The sequence below is a fragment of the Vitis vinifera genome, chromosome 12 (assembly GCF_030704535.1).
Source record: "Vitis vinifera cultivar Pinot Noir 40024 chromosome 12, ASM3070453v1".
NCBI lineage: Eukaryota > Viridiplantae > Streptophyta > Magnoliopsida > Vitales > Vitaceae > Vitis > Vitis vinifera.
In genome coordinates, this window is record NC_081816.1 from 4253690 (window position 1) to 4275583 (window position 21894).

At 35.2% G+C, this 21894-nt stretch overlaps 1 protein-coding gene across 3 annotated transcripts; it reads left to right on the forward strand.

Annotated features, from left to right (window-relative positions):
• The first annotated feature begins 1485 nt into the window (after nucleotides 1-1485).
• Nucleotides 1486-21826, forward strand: LOC100247253 (probable bifunctional methylthioribulose-1-phosphate dehydratase/enolase-phosphatase E1). Of its 3 annotated transcripts, XM_002274517.5 has the most exons (14): nucleotides 1486-1719; nucleotides 4086-4641; nucleotides 5653-5934; nucleotides 6954-7090; nucleotides 7845-7940; nucleotides 8556-8675; nucleotides 9437-9526; nucleotides 13821-14003; nucleotides 14224-14379; nucleotides 16148-16297; nucleotides 16391-16492; nucleotides 20818-20927; nucleotides 21019-21137; nucleotides 21658-21826. In XM_002274517.5, the coding sequence occupies exons 2-14, from the start codon at nucleotides 4107-4109 to the stop codon at nucleotides 21747-21749; spliced, it is 2172 nt and encodes a 723-aa protein (XP_002274553.3). In that variant the 5' UTR covers nucleotides 1486-1719; nucleotides 4086-4106; the 3' UTR covers nucleotides 21750-21826. The 3 variants fall into 3 exon arrangements, 2 of the variants coding, with proteins under 2 accessions (XP_002274553.3, XP_010656980.1); XR_786946.3 differs by lacking the exons at nucleotides 16391-16492; nucleotides 20818-20927; nucleotides 21019-21137; nucleotides 21658-21826 and having other exon boundaries at nucleotides 14224-15033; nucleotides 16148-16255; XM_010658678.3 differs by lacking the exons at nucleotides 16391-16492; nucleotides 20818-20927; nucleotides 21019-21137; nucleotides 21658-21826 and having other exon boundaries at nucleotides 14224-14555; nucleotides 16148-16238.
• The last annotated feature ends 68 nt before the right edge of the window (nucleotides 21827-21894 follow it).

Genomic DNA, 21894 nt, shown 5'->3' on the forward strand with positions numbered 1-21894 from the left:
GTTTGAAGGGAAAAAAAATAGAAAAAAAAAAAAACATATAAAGAAAGAAAATGGAAAAATTTTGAGAGGGAAAAAGGTAAATCATTGAGGAATGCATTTTTTTTTAACTTTTTTTTATCTTATTTTTAAGGAAAATATAAAGAAAAATCTCATAGGATATGTTTAGTAACTGTTTTTGAAAACGGTTCTTAAAAATTATTTTATGGCGTTTTGTAAAATAAAAGTCTGTTTGGAAACCTAAAATATTTTAAACCTATTTTTAATAGTTTTAAATATATTTTAAAAATAATTTTTATGTCTGATATTTTATTTTTAATCATTCTACATGATTCTATAATTATTTTCTAAAACAATGCTTAGAAAACAAACAAAAATAGTAAAAAAAAAACGAAAAGATGTTTTACGAAAACACCTTATTTTATATTATTAAGAACAAAAAATATAAAATAGTTTTTAATTATCAAACATGTTTTTTTGAACTTTTGTTATGGAGAACATAAAACTGTTCTTGAAAATAGTTGCCAAATAGACCCTTAGTTTTTTTTTTTTTTTTTTTAGTATTTTTTTCCTCACATTTTTCCATGGTATGTAAACACAAGAAAATTATTTTATAACATTCATAATTTTTTGTATTAATCTAAGAATAATTGCAAAGAGTTAGGTGGACTCAATGCAAAGATACATCAACAATTATGATAGTAATTATAAGATATTATGAAATATGAAAAATAATTAATTCTCTGAAAAAATATTTTACAAATTAGGAAGAATTAGAAAAGACTAGAAAATGGTTTACCAAGATAGGGAAAAATCATTGATAGAGATTATATTAATAATTTAGTCGCTACCTAGAAAATATTTTAGGATCTTCACTACTCTTCTTTAGATTATTTTATCAATACTTTTCATTCCTAACTTGCCTATTAATAATTTCATCACTAAAATTTATTGCTTGACCCTAAAAATTGACATTCCTACCATATGAAAATAAATTTTTGATGATGAAATATATATACGATGAATTTTTAATTTTTAGTAATAAATGATTTTCATCGTAAATGATGAAATACACATATTTATGATGAAATTATTTGTCATTGATTTTCAAATTTTAATAATAAATAATTTTTGTTGCCAAATCCTCAACCATTTTGGAAAATATATTAATTATTTATTATTATTATTTTGTGATAAATAATTATTTTTAATTTTTATTACAAATGGTACTAAATATATGATCTATACTTGTAGATCACTAGCAACAAGAAAGGTCGTTTTAGGGGAGACCAAAAGGCAAATCAATTTCCATTTTTATTTTTTTTAATGTTAATTAATTTAATTTTTTTAATTACAATATGCTTGAAACATGGATAATAAAAATAAAAATTATAAATTTATACTTGTTTATAATTTATTTCATATTTTAATTATAAAATGTTTTTAATCTTTGTATATATAAAGACGATAATGCCCTTGGGGAGGAAGAAGAGCTCCTTGGTTTCTGCGAAACCCTCCTTGGCAATACCCATCTCCCTTGGAAAATCCCTAACCTTTTCCATCTTCCAAATTTCCCTCCATTACTCTCTGTCTCTTCTTCTCTCTCTTTTCCAATTTCGTCACCTGAAGCGCCACCAACCAATTCATCTTCTTCCTCAATCATCTACCAGAACAGATAGGGTTTCTTTCCTTTCCCTGAAATCAGTGCATTCTCTGTCGAAGGTATGTATGCTGTACACTTCCTTTCTGCACACGTATACCTTTGCTTTCTTCATTCACAACGCATTGGAATTACGCTGGTATTGAACTAATTGCGGTTGTTCTGCTGATGGTTTACGAGTTTTGCAATTTATTTTCGATTTTTGGGTGTCTTATGAGATTAGTTTCGGTAGTGCATTGCAGCTGATTGGAAAATGTGAAATTCTACAAGCTTTTTGTTTTCAGTTGAAACTCAGCATTTGTTTTTTTTTTTTGTGTTTTTGAAATAAATGCATGGTTCTTGGTGAGATTGTGAGCTGTGAGGTTTAAGCATGGTTTAAAAGATGGATGGATTCAAGTTCAGGAAGTGAGTTGTTTGATGAAAGAATATATTTAGAACTTTCTCTTTTGTTCTAATTTTGGTTTGGGTTTTGTTGTGACTCAAGATTGGGCAATTACGAACTGGGTCTTGGATGTAGCATCGTTTATGCAGATATTTTGATTGTGTACTTAATTTTTTTTTTTTGAAAAAATAGAGCAAGGAGCTTATCAGTAGTACTTAAACCGAGACAAATGGTTTCTTGGTAGATTTATTTATTTATTTTTTGGTCACAAGTGGGAGCATCAATTCTGTCTAGGAGAGGATTCAAGTGATCTTGATGCGGAATCTTTTCATGTTGTTCCCCATGAGATCTTTCCTTTTTGGGCTTCACAGTAAGTTGCTAAAGAGTTTGAAGGAACTGCATTGCTTTGCTGGAGTTTGGATTGCAATGTGCTCTTCAAGGCTCCCATATGGGACCACCATTTAAAGTTAGGAAACTACTCTCCTCCTATGAGCGTGAGTGGTATTTAAATTCAAGGATCTTCCTTTGGGAATCCTGATGCTACTGAATTGAAGTCATTTGAACTTATCACTTAGAGATATCATTATGCACAAAATTTCTATATGCCCATTAGTCAGGGTGATGGTATTAGAGAAGATAGTTATACTAGCCTCCATGAGTATTATAGGGATCATGGATTTAAAGATCATTGGTTGGAAGGGCAATCCTACTTGATGATTTCTTTAAGCTAGGTCTACATGGAAGGACAGTAGGACATTTTGGGATTGCTTTGATTTGAGGCTGCCCTGATTTGTTCTGTGTTATCGATCAGGCTTGTTCTTTTGTCTTTGTCTCATGAAGGGTTCTTCCTTCAATTGAATCTTGTGCTGCTCTATAAATTTGCTTTTATGAAGGACAAATTATCACTACGTAATTTTATTAATAAAAAGATATAAACAAACCACCAATCCACTGTGATACCTTGATTTTCTCTTTGCTCCAATACCATAAAGAAAATAGAGAGTGAGGACTGGTTGCTATCATCCTGTACTCATTCCAGTGGAATCAGTCAAGTTCCAGGCCTTTTTCTCATTTGAGATGTACCATATGATTGGTCTACTGATGTACGTCAACTGTATATGGAACTGGCATGATCTTATGAGTTAGAACCATGTCATTTTGCAAACTCTTATAGATGATCAAATATGTGATTGAGATTGGTTGGCTAAAAATTAAAATCATGAAATCTGAATATTTGGTTGATAATTATAGTTAGAGAGTCAGCAGAGAGTCAGCCTCCTTACCTTGTTTGAAAACAAGGATAACTTGTTTTTTGCAAATTGATTACATGAGCTGTACAGAATCTGAAGCAAAATAATGATGATTCATTTAAGGAGTTGTATTATTTGATCGTATAGCATTTGATTTATGTGTTTGGTTATAAAGAGAGTGACCAATGGAGTAATGCTATTCTGCAAAGGGCCTATCTTGTTTGGTGTAGTGAATCTAGTGATGGATGAATTGAAGCATATAGGATAAGGACCTTGATGTGGTCAAGATTTGTCAAGCAATTCTTTAACTCATGAAGGCTCTGCATGTGCACAGGTCTGGGTTAGGGGAATTGAGGGGTTTAATTTAAGGTAGCTCATAAGGATCTAGATCAAGTCTATTCTTTTGAGTTATGCTTGATATTCTTTTAAAGTATTTCATATGTCAATGATATCTACTTCATAATAAAATATCTCAAGGAACTATTGACAATGTAAGGTTGTCAGGTAGACTTTTGAAATAGTTATTCAATTATGAATATACAGAAACCTGCAAGAGTTGGAGAAACCCCATGCTAATAGGTAATTGGGAGAGGAAATGATTGTAATGCTTATATTTGGATAAGTTAGCAATCCATGGTTCTGAATACTTGGAGTTGGCTTCATGAATCCGTTTTTGTCATCATCTCTATGTAGGGACATATTTTCAGTTAATCCTTTAGCTAGCATATCATGTGTACAATGTGTCTTTGTCTATTCCCTGGCTTCTTCCAGTAATTTCATTTAGTTTCTTGTTTAGGCTTTTTACTTTCAACCCATAATGGAAGTTCAAGATCTTGACAAGCATATCAAACAACAGAAGATGCTTCCACCTCCAGTTGGAATCTTTCAGACGCGTGAAGACCTTCTCAAACATGTCCGTGACTTTGCCTTGTCACAAGGATATATGGTATCTATTAAAGATTCTTCCAAGGATAGGTATGTGACCGTTGCCTGTGATAAGGGTGGTGTTTACCGTAAAAGGCTTAAGTCTGGTGATAATATGCGGCAAAGGAAAATGCCCTCTCGGCTTACAAATTGTCCATTTGAAGTTGTGGGGAAAAAAGATGATGAGCTGTGGACACTCACCATTAAGCATGGAGAACACAATCATGAACCAGCGACAGATATCTCTGACCACCCCTCTTGCCGCCGTTTCACAGAAGAGGAGATCTTAATAATAAGAGAAATGAGCACAGCTGGTAAACGGCCACGCCAAATTCTCAAGGTGCTGAGGCAGAGGAATCCAAATCTCATATTGGATTCCAGGAATGTTTACAATGTCAAAGCCAAGATCCGTCGGGAGAGTCTCTCAGGTGAGAAACTAACCAAACTTTTCTATATTATTCTCCCATCCCAACTTCAATTTCAATTAGCAGGTGGGTTTGGCATAGTCCACTTTGCTGGTTTGCCTCTTCCACATGCCAGCAAGTTGGATTTGGGGTTTCTCTGGTATACTTAGCAGTGAACCATATATAAAACTTACACTTCACCAAGCAACATTTTCTACAACACAACAATGGCCAAAGAAGTGGGAACTTATACTGGTTTGACACAATTGACTTATCACTATTTTTTTGAAAGTAGGTTGATAAACTTAGCCCTGTTTGCATGGACTTATAAAAAGCCAAAAACTCTTTTTTAACTCAATAAAAGCTTTATACCTATTTGATTAAATTTATTCAAAAAGCTTATGACTTAAAAAAAAAAAAAAAAAGTTCAATATGAAAGTTAAGAAAATATTATGTAAAAAATTATTTTATTTTGAAGATTATTTTTGCAATACTAATATTGTCTTTTAAAAGTTATGATTTTGGAACTTCTCGTTAATGCCAAAAACAAGAAGCTATACTAGGCGAGGCCTTACTCATTTAATATTAATCATACTTGAAAGGTCCTGCTCTGACCTACCTGAGTAATGCTATCAAATTCAGATAATTTTTACTTTGATTATGATTGATTTTAAAACTAAAAAGTTTAATCTTAATAATCTGATTTTAAAATGTTTTTGGATTATTTTCAAGCAAATTAATTTTGAATGCATTCACGTGGTATGAGCAATTGACCGCTGCACGTGTGAGAACACCCATGCTTGGTCAATTCAGCTAGTACACATCATTTGTGATAATCTAGTGTTTGCGGGCCCACATGTTGTATAGCTGACTTGTAAAGCTGGAGTCTCACACATTCTGTCATGCAATGCAACCATTATCAATGCGTTCCATGTGTTGTTTTTAACGTCCTCGAGGTCCTAATGGGTTAGTTGCACGGAAGAGGCGTGTTGTATGTTGTGAAGCTAAATTGTCCCTTTCTCCATGTGTAAAAAGCCAAGAACATGGATTCACCGTCATCCTCGTCAGCAGCGACAATGGGAGTGCCGTCAGAAGGTGCAGTGGGAAATGTAAATGGAAATGAAGTGGGAACGACGGCGTCTTTTGCTGGGTACATGGAGACGAGAGGAGTGAGGGAGGCGAGAGTGTTGGCATCGGAGCTATGCCGGCACATGTACACACTTGGGTGGTTCTCTGGTACTGGAGGCAGCATCACCATAAAAGTTCATGATGATTCCATACCTAAACCTCGTCAGCTTGTTGTCATTTCGCCTTCCGGTCTCTCTCTCTCTCTCTCTCACTCTCTTCATATCATATTTCTGCATATATATATAGATAAATAGATAGATAAAAACTCATATAAAAGACCAACTGGCATTGGACATGCAAGTATAATACCATGTGATATTTCGAATAAATCAGAAGAGTTTTTATGCTAATAGTTGATGGAGGGGAAGTTTATTTATGTTAAGATTTTACTGCAGTGGTTTCCTGGTCTGTGAAAATGTCTAATTTAACAGGTTTTATTTATTTATTTATGTTTTGTTAAACACATGAGTAACAAGTGAATCACCTTTTATATCAACGTGATGTGTTGTTTAACAATCAATGCATAAATAAACTAAATTTGGTTAAAAATTACAGTATGTGTAGAGATTGGGTTGTTGAAGGAAAGGTTTGAAAATGGTTTCTCTCTCTTGATTGTCATGGATGCGAAGACATGCATATATACAAGATACAATTGACTTTTTGGTATATCACTTCCTATAATTATGGTGGCTACTTTACAAGAATAATAAATTGATTCCTAAACAGATGAAATCAAATATTTACACAATATTCAAAATATATACAGAATATTCAAAATAATAGACTATCCTAAAGAGTCTCCAACATTATGCACATGCACACATGGGACTTAGTCACTTAGGAAGTACCCTTCTAATGGATGTCATGTACTCTACTTGTCTTAGCATTTGAGGAGGTTGTTGATATCCTTAACCTTGCATTTTTCTATAAAAAATACTAAAGTGAAACATGATTCCTTAAATTGAATTGTTGTGTGGGTTAGATGATTTTCATCTCTAGTCAAATTTACATTCGGTATTATGACAAGATTTGGGTTGCTTGGCTAGAGCTTATGACTAGTGTAGATATAGCTGTATGCTTCTGTTGATGTAGTTCAATCAGGAGTGCATATGTGTTTTGTGTGTGAGTTTTGTTTGGGTTTTTTAATGTCACAAGCATTGTTTCTTTTCTTGATTCATTTTGTTTGAAAATCTGTTTTCTATTGGTAGGTGTTCAGAAAGAGAGAATGGTTCCAGAGGACATGTATGTGCTTTCTTCAGATGGGTTTATATTGTCAACACCTCCTCTTAAGCCTTACCCTCATAAACCACCCAAGTGTACTGATTGTACTCCTCTCTTCATGAAGGTGGCCAATAAATTGTAAATATTTAGTTTTTAATGCTTGTTTGTATTGCGTTTTATTTTATTTTGATATTACTTGAATGAAATTAGTTTGAATCCCATGTTGGAAATTTGCTTTTGAGTTCTGTCAAATTTGTCTGTATACTAAGGTGGGTTTATTGCATGAATTGCCATTATTTTTGGTGGATAATGGGATCTAGGAGATGAGATAGACCCTTTTTCTATATGTTTGACAGATTTATGTTTATATTGCAATTGGTAGTCATTTTCAGGATTAGAACATTTATTATGTTATCTTGGAGGTGAAATCATTCATAGGAATATGTTTTCTCATAGCTATGTGACTGGAGAAGTGCTATCTAATTTAGCAGTCAACAATTGTGTAGAAAATAGGAAAAAGCTTTGGTGAACTTGGCCCGAAGAATTATGGTTCAGGAAATCAGAAAAATAGGGAGAACTTCATTTGTGTTTCCATCTTAAGTATATGTGGCATAGAAGTTAATCTGGTTACATCCAATGCCATCATATTTCTGAAAACCTTCATTTCTTTTCCTTTTTAGATTGGATTCACTATATGTTATAATTTGGTTGTTTTATGTCAGATAGTGTTCCTTTAATTCTGCAAACATGATTTGTTAATTTCATATGGATGGTACTTATTGAGAAACAATGTTGTATGCAGTTGTTTGATCTCTTTTGTTTTCCATTTTTGCATTCCACTTCAAGCAGTAATGGTCCTTCTCCTTTCTTATTTTCAGGTTTATGAAATGCGTGATGCTGGGGCTGTTATTCATAGTCATGGAATGGAGTCTTGTATTGTAACGATGATCCTCCCTTTCTCAAAGGAATTTCGAGTAATTTTTTGTACCTCAACAAGTTATATAGTGAAAATTTTCACTCTTGCTTTTCCTTTTTTCTCATCCATGCTCGATGGTGGTGTTATCCTTAGTTGTTTATTAGATTCTTCTTTTCCTACATGAGCTGAATTTTAAAGGTATTCCAGGAAGATATTTGGGAAATTGTGTTGTTGCATACAGATATAACATGTGTTTCAGGATTAAATATTTGGATGTTTTACAAATAATATAGACACTACAAGGAAGAAAATAGTGTTAGGTCTGATAAGTAATGCTAAAGTGTAGAATGTAAAATGAGATTGATAGAGGTCTTGGACATTTTAATGTAGATATAGGGCCATTTTAATGTGGAGTTCTTGGACATTTTAATAGTATTCACCTGATACAACAGTAAAGATGCAGAAAGATTCAGACATACACTGTGTTATTGCCGATTGTTTTGAAGGATACTAATGCTTATTTTGGCAACCGGTCATTCACCATATTGTCTTGGCTGAATACCTTCTTTTTTTATATTGCTACAAATTCTGTTATAACAAGGCTTTTTCTAATTTTGTTTCTGCTGCATCTTTGTTGTTTGATTTTCTTAGCTTTCCTCACAACTTTTTGCAGATAACTCATATGGAGATGATTAAGGGAATTAAGGGACATGGTTATCATGATGAGCTTGTGGTCCCAATAATTGAGAACACTGCCCATGAAGCAGAGCTTGTTGAATCTCTTACTGAAGCGGTATTTTCTTTGATTTGTTTTAGCTGGTCATAAGGATGTTGTGACTGTTTTATGCCGATCTTTATATATTGTGAGGAAAATAATAAAGGTTTATGTGCTTTAATTTCTGATGGGGTATAACATTAACATTAACATTAGTTATCCCTGATCCACTGTGCAATGAAGTAAAAGTGTGACATTTTCTGGGGGAATACTGGGCAGTTACTTTGGGTGGGAAGGATGTGGGTGCTGGAGGAAGGGAAAGGGTGGGGTTAAGAAGTCCCATGCTGGTGCATGGCTATGTTTCCTTGGCATTGTTATGTGACCATGTATTTTGTCTTCCTCCTTTGTACTGATGCATCAAGGTTTAAAAATGCTGCTGCACATATTTTAAATCTGTTTGAGCAATAAAGTTGACATGATTCTCAAATCCAAGGCATTAGTGAAGATGGAGTGCAGCAGCATAGTAGCATAAATGAATGATCCTTGGTGATGTAAATATTTATCATGTTAATGTTGATAATCTGAGAATGCTAGTGCAACAATTAGATTGGTGGTGCAATTTGTTAGCAAGAAGATTAATTTATGAGAATATTCCTTCTTTTTCCTGGAAAAATTATAGAGCAGTGCTGGATCTTGGTCTAAAGTCTTTTTTTATGTTCTAAGATTCTAATCTTTCATGCTGATTGAGTTATATTAGATACTAATTCTGGAGAGCCTTTACATCAATAGCTCTGTTATATATGAATTTTCCACAGTGATTCAACTCATATGTTTTGCAGATCACAGCTTACCCAAAAACAACAGCTGTGCTTGTTCGCAACCATGGGGTGTATGTATGGGGAGACTCATGGATCAGTGCTAAGACTCAGGTTAGTGTTCTCAGGAAATTTCTTTGATCATATTGACAGCAAAAGGATCAGACACCATTTATTGCAGTAAGCATCTGCTCTTTGCTTAAAACCCATTGGAGCTTAGATCCTTGCAAAATGCTTTTGGTGAATCTAATGATTTACTGAGGAAAAGAAATCTCCTTTTAGAAGCTCTCAGAGTTAATAGAAAGGAGCATAACACTTTAGGTGTAATGCAAGCTTACACACAACTCCGCAAACTGACAATTGAATGATTATGAATTTAGAATTTCATAGCATGGTATTATTAAAATAGGACATAAATAGTCTAATGATTATTCTAAGGAGGACCATTGTGCTCTCATCTACCTTATACAAGTTTTAGGCTCAGGTTTTAGGCATGGTGTTTAGGAAGTGGATTCCTCTAAGACCATATTGCTGTCAGGTATCTGGTTATATTTTACAAGGTGTTCACTTTGCTGTTCTGCTAGCTTGTAATAAATGTATATACACTATGTATGCAAGCATCTATATGTATTATGGACACATTACAAATCCTTTATAGAGATCTTATCATTTCATTTTAAGGATGACAATAGAGCAGGTTTGGAACAGGGTAGGTGCAGGAATCCATCCTAATCGATCCCAATAGGATTGGCCCTAGTTCAGTTCAAGAATCCCACTTTGAAACTAGTTATGCATGTTGATGGGGAACAATGTTGGAATTGTCCTTTAAAGAATTATAAGAGAAGGGTGGTGACAGGTTCCAATGCTCAAACCTTAATTTGGAACACTGATGATGATTTAAATTCCTCTAGGGACTTGCCATAGCTAGTTTGTTAAGTTTCTATTTTAATTTTTTAGTTTCTATTTTATTTAGTGCTTAACTTTTGTTGAGTTTCTTATTATATTACAAATGTTTCTATTTTTTTTTAAATTTCTAAATAATATTTCTTTCCTATATTTTTTCCTATTCTTGCTAGGAAAGATAATGAGTTAGGAAAGTTTTCCTATTAAGGAAGGGTCATAAAAGTCCATACAAGCTTGCTAGACTGACCTAGTTGGTTAGGGCGAATGTTGGAATGTGTGGTAGAGGCGCACGATCCTGGGTTCAAATTCTGTTGCTGGTTAAATACCTTGATTTACATGGTGCTAGTTGTTATGGGCATGGTCAACACCCCAAGGTTTGGGTCTCCTTGGAGAGTTTTAAGAGCTTGACCATGGAATGTTTCCTTGGTTATAAAAAAAAAAAGAAAAAAAAGAAAGTCTATACATATCTATTTGCCACTAGTGATTGGAAGCCCAGTTTAAGTGGATTGTTTTTTGAGAGGCTGGAAGATCTTGTGGTGGTAGGGCTAGAGAAGCCTTTTACAGAGGAGGAGGTGTTTGGTGCGTTGTCGGGTTTTAGCGGGGGTAAAGCTCCAAGCCCGAATGGGTTCTCCATGGCTTTCTGGTAGTTTTTGTGGGATTTCGTGAAGAATGAGGTGATGGATTTCCTCAAGGAATTTCATGAATCTGGACGTTTTGTGCGGAGTTTGAATGCAACCTTTTTAGTGTTGATCTTGAAGAAAGGGGGAATGGAGGACTTGAGGGATTTCAGGCCAATCAGCTTGGTGGGAGGGCTGTATAAGTGGTTGACCAAGGTGCTGGCCAATAGGTTAAAGAGGGTGTTAGCTAAGGTGATTTCCAAGACCTAAATGTGTTTGTGGAGGGTAGGCAAATTATGGATGTAGTGCTTATTGCTAATGAAGTCATGGATATTGAAAAAGTTTATGATCATGTGGACTGCTCATTTTTGCTTTCAGTAATCGAGAAGATGGGCTTTGGAGAGAAGTGGTTAAGGTGGATCTAGTGGTGTTTACCCACAACTAGTTTTTCTATTTTGGTTAATGGAACCCCCTCTGGTTTTTTTCAAAGCTCTAGGGGTCTAAGGCAAGGAGACTTGCTTTCGCCTTATGTATTTGTAATAGCGATGGAAGCCCTTAACTGTCTTTTAAAGAGTGCAATTTGTGGAGGCTTTTTATTGGCCTACCAGGTGCGGGATAGAGGGGGTGATGGGGTTATGGCCTCTCACTTGCTGTTTGCTGATGATACACTGGTATTTTGTGAGGCACGGGATGAGCATATGGTGTTTTTATGTTGGTTGCTGATGTGGTTTGAGGCAATCTCTAGGTTGAGAGTTAATATGGATAAAAGTAAGCTAATCCCAGTGGGAAGAGTGGAGAATGTGGAAGATTTGGCTTCAGAGCTTGGTTGTAAGGTGGGATGTCTATTGTCCACTTACTTAGGGATGTCGTTGGGCCCTCCTTTTAAATCTGTGGTAGCTTGGGATGGAATTAAGAAAAGATTCCGTAAAAGATTGGCTATGTGGTGGCGGCAATATATCTCTAAAAGGAGGAGGGGGGAATCACCTTGATATGAAACGCCTTGTCCATTCTACCTATTTATTTCATGTCTATTCTCCAATTGCCAAGGGTGGTTAGAATGAGATTGAAGCAGATTCAAAGGGATTTTCTGCGGGAAAGGTGGGGCTCTCGAGCGAAAACCTCATTTAGTTAGGTAGATGATAATTTGTCTTATATAAAAGAAAAAGGGGGTTGAGAGTTAAAAGCCTTGCTATGCTCAATAAGGCTCTCCTTGGAAAATGGAGTTGGCGCTTTGCAAATGAAAGAAAAGCCTTTTGGAACCAAGTAATAAGGTAGAAATATGGGGAGGAATGAGGTAGGTGGTGTTCTCGTGAGGCAAGGGAGGGGGGGAGGGGTATGGTATAGGGTTGTGGAAAGCAATTAGGAAGCTTAGGTACCTTGTTGGCTCTAGACTTTCCTTTGTGGTGGGTAATGGACAAAGAGGGAGTTTTTGGAAAGACAAGTGGTGTGGAACTACACCTTTGTGCAAATCTTTCCTCTCTTTATTTGCCTTAGCTGCTCCCAAAAAGGCTTGGGTAAAAGATGTTTGGACCGTTTCAGAAAGGGAGGAAAGGGGAAAGGGGGGAGTGGGGGAGTTGGAGCCCTCATTTCTCTAGGCCTTTCAACGATTGGGAGATGGATGAGGTGGAAAGCCTGTTGTTATGTTTGTGTAGGAAGAGAGTGAATTTGGATGAGGAGGATTGGGTGCGGTGGTTGGATTCAAAGGATGAAAACTTTTTGGTAAAGTCTCTTTACAAAGCCTTAGAGTCAGACTCATTGGTTTTTTTTTTCCAATGAAGATAATTTGGAACTCTTGTGTGCAGCCAAAAGTAAGCTTCTTTGCTTGGGAAGTTTCATGGGGAAAAGTTCTAACATTGGATCAAATTCAAAAGAGGGGCTGGGCTTTAGCAAATAGATGTCATTTTTGCCAAGAGCATGAGGAGTTCGTTGACCATCTTCTTCTCCATTGCAAAAAGACAAGGGATGTGTTGAAGCTGTTCTTTACTTTGTTTGGAATGTCTTGGGTGTTTCCTTCTTTGGTTAGGAAAACCCTCTTGGGATGGAACGAGTCTTTTGTGGGTAAAAAAACGTAGGACAGTTTGGAAAGCGGGCCCTCTATGCTTGTTTTGGTCAGTTTGGAAGTCAAGGGATAGAATTGCCTTTGAAGACGATATGCTGTCCATCCAAAGGCTGAAAGCTTCCTTTGTTTATTGACTTTGGTCGGAGATTAAATTGTTTATAAAAGATGGTCTTTTAACGTTAATTGATTTCATTGATTGGGTGGGTTCCCCCTGAGGGAGGGATTTTTTTTTTTTGTATATCTTGTTGGATAGTTTTTTGTTTCAACTGTAAGGGGGTGAGTGTCTTGTTCATGTGCCGCTAATTTAGCGTCTCTTCGTAATACAATAGTTTTCTTCCTTATCAAAAAAATATTGCCCTTCAAAGTGAAAAAAAGTGGATTTTAATAAAAAATTCAGCGTCAATCATGCTTCCTTTGACAGTTTGATTCTTAAGTGTGATTGCCTAGGAAACAGTAGGTGTGATTGCCAAGGATTTCCTTTTTTCATATTTGTCCATTTTATATTCTTTTCATCTTTAGTCATTTGATATTCTTCATCTTATTCTATTACGCAAGAAAATTGTGTAGTGCAGGAAATCTTAAAATCCTGCATCACATGTATTTTTAAAATTGCAATAGCTCCATACTCCATAGTTTTTCTATCGAGTGATTCAGCCCATGTCCTGGGTTTCATTAACATGATAAAAGTTGATGCTTTGCTTCTATTGAAGTATGATCCTTATGATATATGTAAGGGAATGACAATGAATTATTATTGTGTTCTTTGAATTTTAGTGGTAACCTTACACGTTTCTTTGACCGTTTTCTAATTTATGAGTTTTTATTTCAGGCTGAATGCTATCACTATCTTTTTGATGCTGCTATCAAGCTTCATCAGTTGGGATTAGACTGGTCAACGCCAACTCATGGTCCCATTCGCAGTATAAATGGAATTTGGGGTTGCAATGGAACTATGAGTAGGGGTCTGAAAGTTGGGGGTCTGAGCTTGGATGATATGATTGAACCTTCTCAAGTAAGTTCTTGGTATTATTTTCCTTCTGATAAAAAATAAATAAATAAATAAATCAGGGTTCAGAGTCTGTTATAACACTTGTGGCAAGTTGCTAATGCAAGTACCTTCATTTAGGGGATTGTTATATTGTTAAATATGCCTTGATGGTAATATCTCTTTTGAAATTGTCTTCTTTTTTGTTTAGAATTGTTGTTTTTCACTTTGACTCTTTATGGTGCAGCGCTGTATACTTCTTGACATTGAAGGGACAACTACTCCTATATCATTTGTTACAGATGTTCTTTTTCCCTATGCCCATGCCAATGTGGGAAAGCATTTAGCTGCAACATTTGATAGTGAAGAAACTCAAGATGATATAAATTTGTTGCGCTCTCAAGTAAGATTCTCTTGGTCTCATCATCTGTCATCAATATTAAGGTACTCATTTGTGTTATGGTCTGCTCATTTCAATTGCAATATTATGCTCTTCTTGCTCTTTAAGCTTTGTAATTCTTATCAATCACTCAGTTTAAACGGCTAGATGTGTCTATGGGCAAGTATGTCGAATAAAAGGTATGCGGTTTTATCTGTATTCATCCTTTCCACTTCTATCATAAATCAGTCTCCACTGATTACTCCTCTTTCTGTAAGGTATCGCTGATGTTATGCCATTACTTGTGAAATCATATGTGCTTTCCATTTCCTTAGTTTTTTCTTTGACAGTTTTTAAAGGAGCCAGATTGTTAACATTTTTTTTCCTATTTGGTTTGCTCTGAAGCCTTATTTTAACAGTATTTGATTGGTTATAATCTAGAGAATCAATTTGTTTCTCTCCCCCAAATGCATGCACAATCGCATACACATTCACCCAAATAGGAAAAGACACATGTGCACCAAATAAGAAGCATTTGATGTTTTACTATATTAATTAGCCATAATCAATCTTGGTTGCTGTCCCCCAGATGAGTATGGATTTTATTGTGCAGTTGTTGGCTTATTGCATGCAAAATTCAGATGAATTACAATTGTGGTCTCTTGGGTGCCAAAGTTGGTGAGCAGACCTGTAAATTCTTATTGTTCAAGTTTGGATTGGTATCCAATTTTGACAAAGCTTTATATTTGAGTGAAAAAGCACAAACCCTTTCTCTTCATCATTTCCTTTTGAATCAACTGCCAGCTGGTGGGTTACTGCTCCTACTTTTGGCGCAACCTTACTTCATAGTTTCCAATAAGATTTAATCTTACCTTGGTCTGTATCTCAGTAACGTCAAAAATCAAATTAGAATCAATTCCTTTAAACCATAATCTCGAGTGTCAGTGGCCAATGTTTTTAAACCTTGAAAAAACTTTGGCAACTGCAATTGTTGCCAAAGATTCAGAAGATGTTCTCAGGCATTTAAAATTTTTAATTATATATTTAACTCATTTCAATTTGAAAATTAAGTGTGCCACTTTCAAGTGGAATTTAATATTATTATGTGAATTTAGTATGATTACTGTTTTCTCTTGTAATCATGAGCAGATAAATCACGGATAAATCATTGGATAAGATTTCTGTGTAGACTTAAGAGCATGATGACAGAAATGGAAACTCTCTATTTTGAATGAGATTCCTTTGTAGTGATAATGGGGGCATGCCCCAAATTAGTGCACTTGGAGAGAGATCTTCAGCCTAGATCAAGTGAACTATATTAATGCATAGAATATTAAACAAGGAGCAAATAACAAATAAAAACTGATGATGGAAAATAAAATCACTGTTAGGCTTACTCCTAATTCCCTACATTTGAAAGTAATACTTGGAATAATATGCAGTAATTATTTTGGTTTGACTATTCCAATAATAATCTTTTATTAATCTTGTCGGAACTCTTTGGTTGGTTTCAGGAAATTGCACATACATGTATATCTTGTGTTTGTGTTAGTTATGTAGCAGTTATCATGTATTTTTCCATGAGAGTGCTGGCCTGTATTTTATAGTGCTCTTGTGTGGACTCTTCATTTGGTCTCAGGAAATTGCACATATATGTATTTAGTATGAGTGTGTTGGTTCCCTAGCAGTTTTCCCTGATAGTTCTGGCCTGGCTTTGTGTGTCACCCTTGAAAATCCAAGGTAAAAAATTGTCGATCAGTTTTAACATTTTTTGTTAATTTATTTTGGGCAGATTCAGCATGATTTGGAACATGGTGTTGTTGGTGCTGTGCCCATCCCTCCAGATTATGTGGGCAAAGAGTTGGTGATTGCTTCTTTTGTTGCTAATGTTGAAGCAATGATTAGGGCCGACAGAAACATTACTGCCCTAAAACAATTACAAGTAAACTAACTACAGCTCTAATCTTGATTGTTTCTCTTTCAGACATAGATCTTGTTTGTTGTTATCATTACTTATTACCTTTTGTGTATGCAGGGTCATATATGGAAGACTGGATTTCAAAGTAATGAGTTGGTGGGTGTTGTATTTGATGATGTACCAGAAGCTCTTGAGAGGTGGCATGCTTCAGGCATCAAGGTCTTGTACCTTTTGTCATTGTTTATTTATTTATCTATTTATTATTTTCTGTCATTTGCTTCTGTTAGCTGCCCTAACCCACTCTAAAAACAAAGGGGAAATCCATTTAGCCTAGGTCCTGGATTCTGACTAATGATAGGGTTTCAAGTCCCTAGAATTAAAGAATAGGAGTCTATGATGCTAAAATACTGAGTACCTGCATCTTATCAAAAAAGAAAAAGAGAAAAAAAAAGAAAAATGAAATTAGTTACTTGCTTTGATTTTTCAAATATTGGACCAATTAAAAAAAGGCAATAAACAAAATGCAAAATAGAAGAACAAAGTAAAATATTTGGAGCACAACTTTACTCCATATAGAAGGGCGAGGTTCAACTTTTTACAATTTACCACATACTAAAATTAAATGTTTATAATTAGTTTAGATTATGACATTAAAAAGTTGTCTCATAGCATAAATATTTTACCAATAAAATAATGTCATATGTTGCATCGGTTCTAATAAGAAGATGACAAGTTGTCTTCCATTTAAATAAAGAAAATTTATATTATGATAATTGAAATATAAGTGTTAGGATATACAAAAAAATGGTGAATTTGATAATTGAAAGAAGTATTGTCAATTCTTAGTAAAAAATAAATTGAAGACTACCAAATATAATCTTCCAAATCAGAAAACTATCTAAATATGGTGTGCTTCCAATCCTTATAAATAAGGTTCATTGTTAAACTTTTCAAAGTATAATTTAGAAGCTAGGAGTTGGGAAGAAGCTCTTCAATGAAAATTCAAAGCTTCAAATCTTTCAAAGAGACTTCAAATCATCTTCTCAGATCTTCAAATCTCCTTCAAAGAATCTTCAATGCTTCAAAGCATCTTTGAATTGTCAAGATTTTCAAACCTTTCAAATTTTAAGATCCAAATTTGCAAAACACCTCTTTGATTTGAGATCAAGCTATTCAAGCCCTTGATCGATGTTGTTCAAGCTAAGACTTAAGTGAAAGCTTAATTCATGTCATGACCTAAGTTAAGTCAAGGCCTAAGTCAGCTAAGACCTAAACCTAAGTCAAGCCATAATAACCCAAGTTATGCTAAGACCATAGTTGCACCAAGGCCTTAGTTGATTGAATGCTCAACTCATGCCAAAGTCTAAGTAACGTCAAAACTAAAACCATATAAAGTTAATGTCCAAGTTACACTTTTGTAACATCAAATTTTCATCAAACTCTTCATTTAAGATTAAGCTTCTTCAAGCTCTTGATTAACAAATAGAAAAGAAAGAATCAGAGCACAAAATAAAGATCATACCCCATTCTTCAAATTAATAGGATTTCAATTTAATTGTATAATTTTTCTTTAAGAGAATTTTTTGCGTACAAATTTATGGCACACTCAAAATTTTTTTTTAAGGCATATTTTAGGTATTCTATACATGTATTAGTTTGTCTTAATTTTCACAGTATATAAAGGATTATTAGAGTGATGGTAATAAGAGTGAAAACAGAGGAAAGGCAATCATTAGGAGGCGTGAGATCACCTTGTCATGTTTTTTATCTTAGTGGAAATTTTGTAGCGACAAAGTAGATGTAGCTCTCACATTTAGAGCAAACCAATGTAAATCTTATATGCGCTCTATCTATTTTTTGTATCTCATGTGTTATTGCTTGCATAAATAGAGATTTACTCCTAACAACTTGGTGGTGACTTGAGTGTTGCAAATTGTGGGTTAGTATGCAGGTGTGTAGACACAAGACACCATGTGGGTGGCTTAGTTTTGCGGAAATTCAAGTTTAGGTTTTCATTAGGTTTTCCTTAAAGGGCCATGAGAAGGGGTTTCCAAGTGGAAGAACATTTATTTTTAGAAAATCCATTATGTTTCTAGTAACACTTATGGTGTTTCCTCCTCACACAATGGAGAATGCTTAAAATACTCTTTAGGGAGGGGGTGACTCTCAAAGAGTGATGATGGAACATGTGTGGCAACGACTATGTCATACAGAGCGTATGACATGAGGTCTTGGATATAAAGGTGTGATGGTGAGCTTTGCTAGCATGCACGGGCGCTATGCCATGATTGTGGTGCAACACATGAGCGCAATGCCATGAGATTCAATTGTGGCACACAACATGAGCTATGCATGCCTTGGATAAAAGGAATTAGCAAAGTTGGCATGCATGAGCCAACAATGCAATGCATGTAGGTCATGGGCTAAGAAGAGGCTCAATGCACAAGTACAACATTGCATCAAATATGTTCGTGAGAGGGGGCTTGGCACACATGGGCCACTTACATGCATAGCGGTAGGCCAAGTAGCATGAGAGCTCAACATGATGCAATACTTTGCATTGGTGAGAGACCAAGGGTTGTGGGATACTCGGGTAGGGATGACAATGGGGTGAGTTTTTTCTAGTACCCACTCTGTCCTAACCCTAATAGGACAAGTTTGGGAAGTATTACTATTATTATTTTTACAAGGGTTGGATTGGGGTATGACTTTGTCCCTCCCCACTCTAATTATATATAATATTAAATAAGAAATGATTTTAATTAATTTTTTTCAATTTTCACCTTTTTTTAACATATACAAGGTAAAAAATTTTACTTTTCATAAAAAGAAATTGTAAAAATTTATAATATTCATTTATTTATAGATTTTTAAATATAATTTAAATTTAAAAAAATAAAATAAGCATGACAAATATCAGAATTTTCTATACTTGTCCCATCCCCATTTAATTTTTTTTTTGGCGGGAATGAGAAAAAATATAAAGGATTGGGCCAGGATGGAGGTGACCTAACCCGTTGCATTCCCTATTCTAAGGCATGACACTTTGAGGCACAAGGGTGTGGCACCTTGATATTCAAAGAAGCCTAAGCAGAGGGTTGCAAGCACAACAAGAGCATGACACCTAGCATGAGAAGTTGTAAGGTATCTGACATTAAACACTTGCTAGGTTGAAATGCTTGCTAGGTGCATGGCACGAGCCAAATAAATCTCTGCAAGGGGTGGGTGGCATGCTGCATGCAATAGTGCAACAAGCCCTATGAAGGTGGCATGACAAGGGAGTGGGTTGTTGAGCTTGATACAGGTGGCATGAGCAAAGACAAGCAATGCAACTACTATGACAAGTGGCATGAGTAGAGGTAAGCAATGCATGCTCATGGATAGGTGGCAATGGTTGAAAACTTGAGAAGATCCACTACCCAAATATGAGTAGGGTTAGCGGGCTGGTTCCTATAATGTGGGTAATGCTTGATTCCTATACATAATGTGCCTTGCTGGGCATTCTCTGCATGGACTCACCAAGAAGTATTGTGGGAATCTTGTTTTTGAGAAAGCCTTGGCTGTTTCTTGTAAAGAGTTAATACAAGTTGGGGGGGTTTTCCTTGTAAGTGTGTGTCTTGTGTGCCTCTACTGTGCATCTCGTGGGGGTTGGAAAAGTCTGGCTTGGAGGGCCCCTAAGTGCCACATGACGCGAAAAATTTGGGTTAAACTTCATGCTTGTTATACTTTCCACTATTGCATGCATGGTTTTACAGGTGCAATTGCTACCAGGGAGCTAATATTGCTTATAAGAATTAGTATTATCACCTGTCACTCACACAAGTTGGATGGAGACATGATTTAATCCTAAGTCTCTAGTTCAACTCCTACAGATTGCTAGGTTAGCTTCCAAGGACTAGTATCATCATGGGTTTCCTTGGGCATATAGAATTGAGCAACATTTAGCAGAAACACTCTATCCCAACCCCACCCCCAACCATGCCTCACCCCCCCCCTTCTGTTTATGCTTATTAAAAAAGGGTGATTTTTTTTTTCTTCAATTTGTTGGGCCAAAAACAGAGTCTCTGTGAATTAAGGAAAGAATGCCTGATACCAAGATGTGATCTTCAAAGACAGCGCACAAATATGCAAACACAAGAACATGATTTAAGTGGAAAACCCTCCAATCACGAGGGAAAAACTATTGGCAAATTTGATCTGCAACACAGTATATTAAAAATAATGAATCACAAATTCTTTCAATATGATATTACAATTTTTGGAGAAAATACAAATGGTACCTTATCACACTTCAAATGAATAAATAAATTTTGAACAACAAGAAACTTCCATACTGCCAAGTTAGAGAAATCAAATTCTGCAGAAACACTTCTACAGCCTCTAGCAACAATTCAAACCACGTAGACCCTGAGAAACTACATTTCTCTCTTTCTCTCATATGTGTATGTACATATATAAAATATTTACTTCTTTATTTAAAATAATAAGAGGAAGCTTATGGGGCTTGATCTGTAACATAATGCACATATTTTTTTCCATTTCAGGTTTACATATATTCTAGTGGCAGCCGGGAGGCCCAACAGCTTATTTTCTCCAATTCTAATTATGGGGACTTGAGAAAATACTTCTGTGGCTTTTTTGATACAACAATGGGGTAATTCTGGTTTTGCATCTCTATTTTCAGATGCTATTTCAATTATTCTGCTCAATTTAGTTAAGTGTCATTTTATTGATTCAATTCACAGAAACAAGAAAGAGACACACAGTTACTTCGAGATTTTGCGGACAGTGGGAATAGATAGGCCATCTGACATGTTATTTGTGACAGATGTCTTCCAAGAAGCTGTTGCTGCAAGGGCTGCAGGTAACTTTCTGCCAGTGGGCAATAATTTCAGTTTTATTTTATTTGTTAAAAATATGTTTTTTTTTTTCCTTCTCCATTTAGTTTTTTTTTAATTATTCAAAGAATAGATGAAAATGTTCTCTAGCATGACCATATCAGTTATGCCACTGACATATTAGCAAGGTTCCATCTTTTGCTTTGAACTGATATCTTGGATTAATACTAGAGTTACTACAGTTTAAGTCATTTTCATATTCATAAATATTTGTTCTTATTTCTAAATATTTAAATATATGTCAAGCCGCAAATTTGATAATCTCGTAGTAATTATAGTTTTATTTAAATAGGTTGATTGGAGGGGTTCAGGTTTAGTTGGGACTGTCCCATTTCAGCCCAAACCCTCAATGTGCCATAGATTAGTTCCCAATACTTAAAGCTTTTCTATATTTATGCTGAATGGTGAGAGAATACAATAGTTGTAACCTTTTCGATTTCCAAAATATGTTTCTAAATAACATTTGCATGATAATCAATGTTTCAGGTTTGGAAGTGGTAATCTCCATCCGGCCGGGAAATGGACCTCTCCCAGAAAATCATGGGTTTAGAACTATAGAAACCTTTTTGGAAATCTAATACAAAATATGTTGTGTAATCTAATGACCTGTTGTATAGAAAACTCAGTATGTGTAATATAATAGGGTTTTTCTCCATGGCTCTGCGTATGTCAAATGAAACAGAAAAAGACACACATGCCAGTCAGCCTATGTTGTGTTGCTAA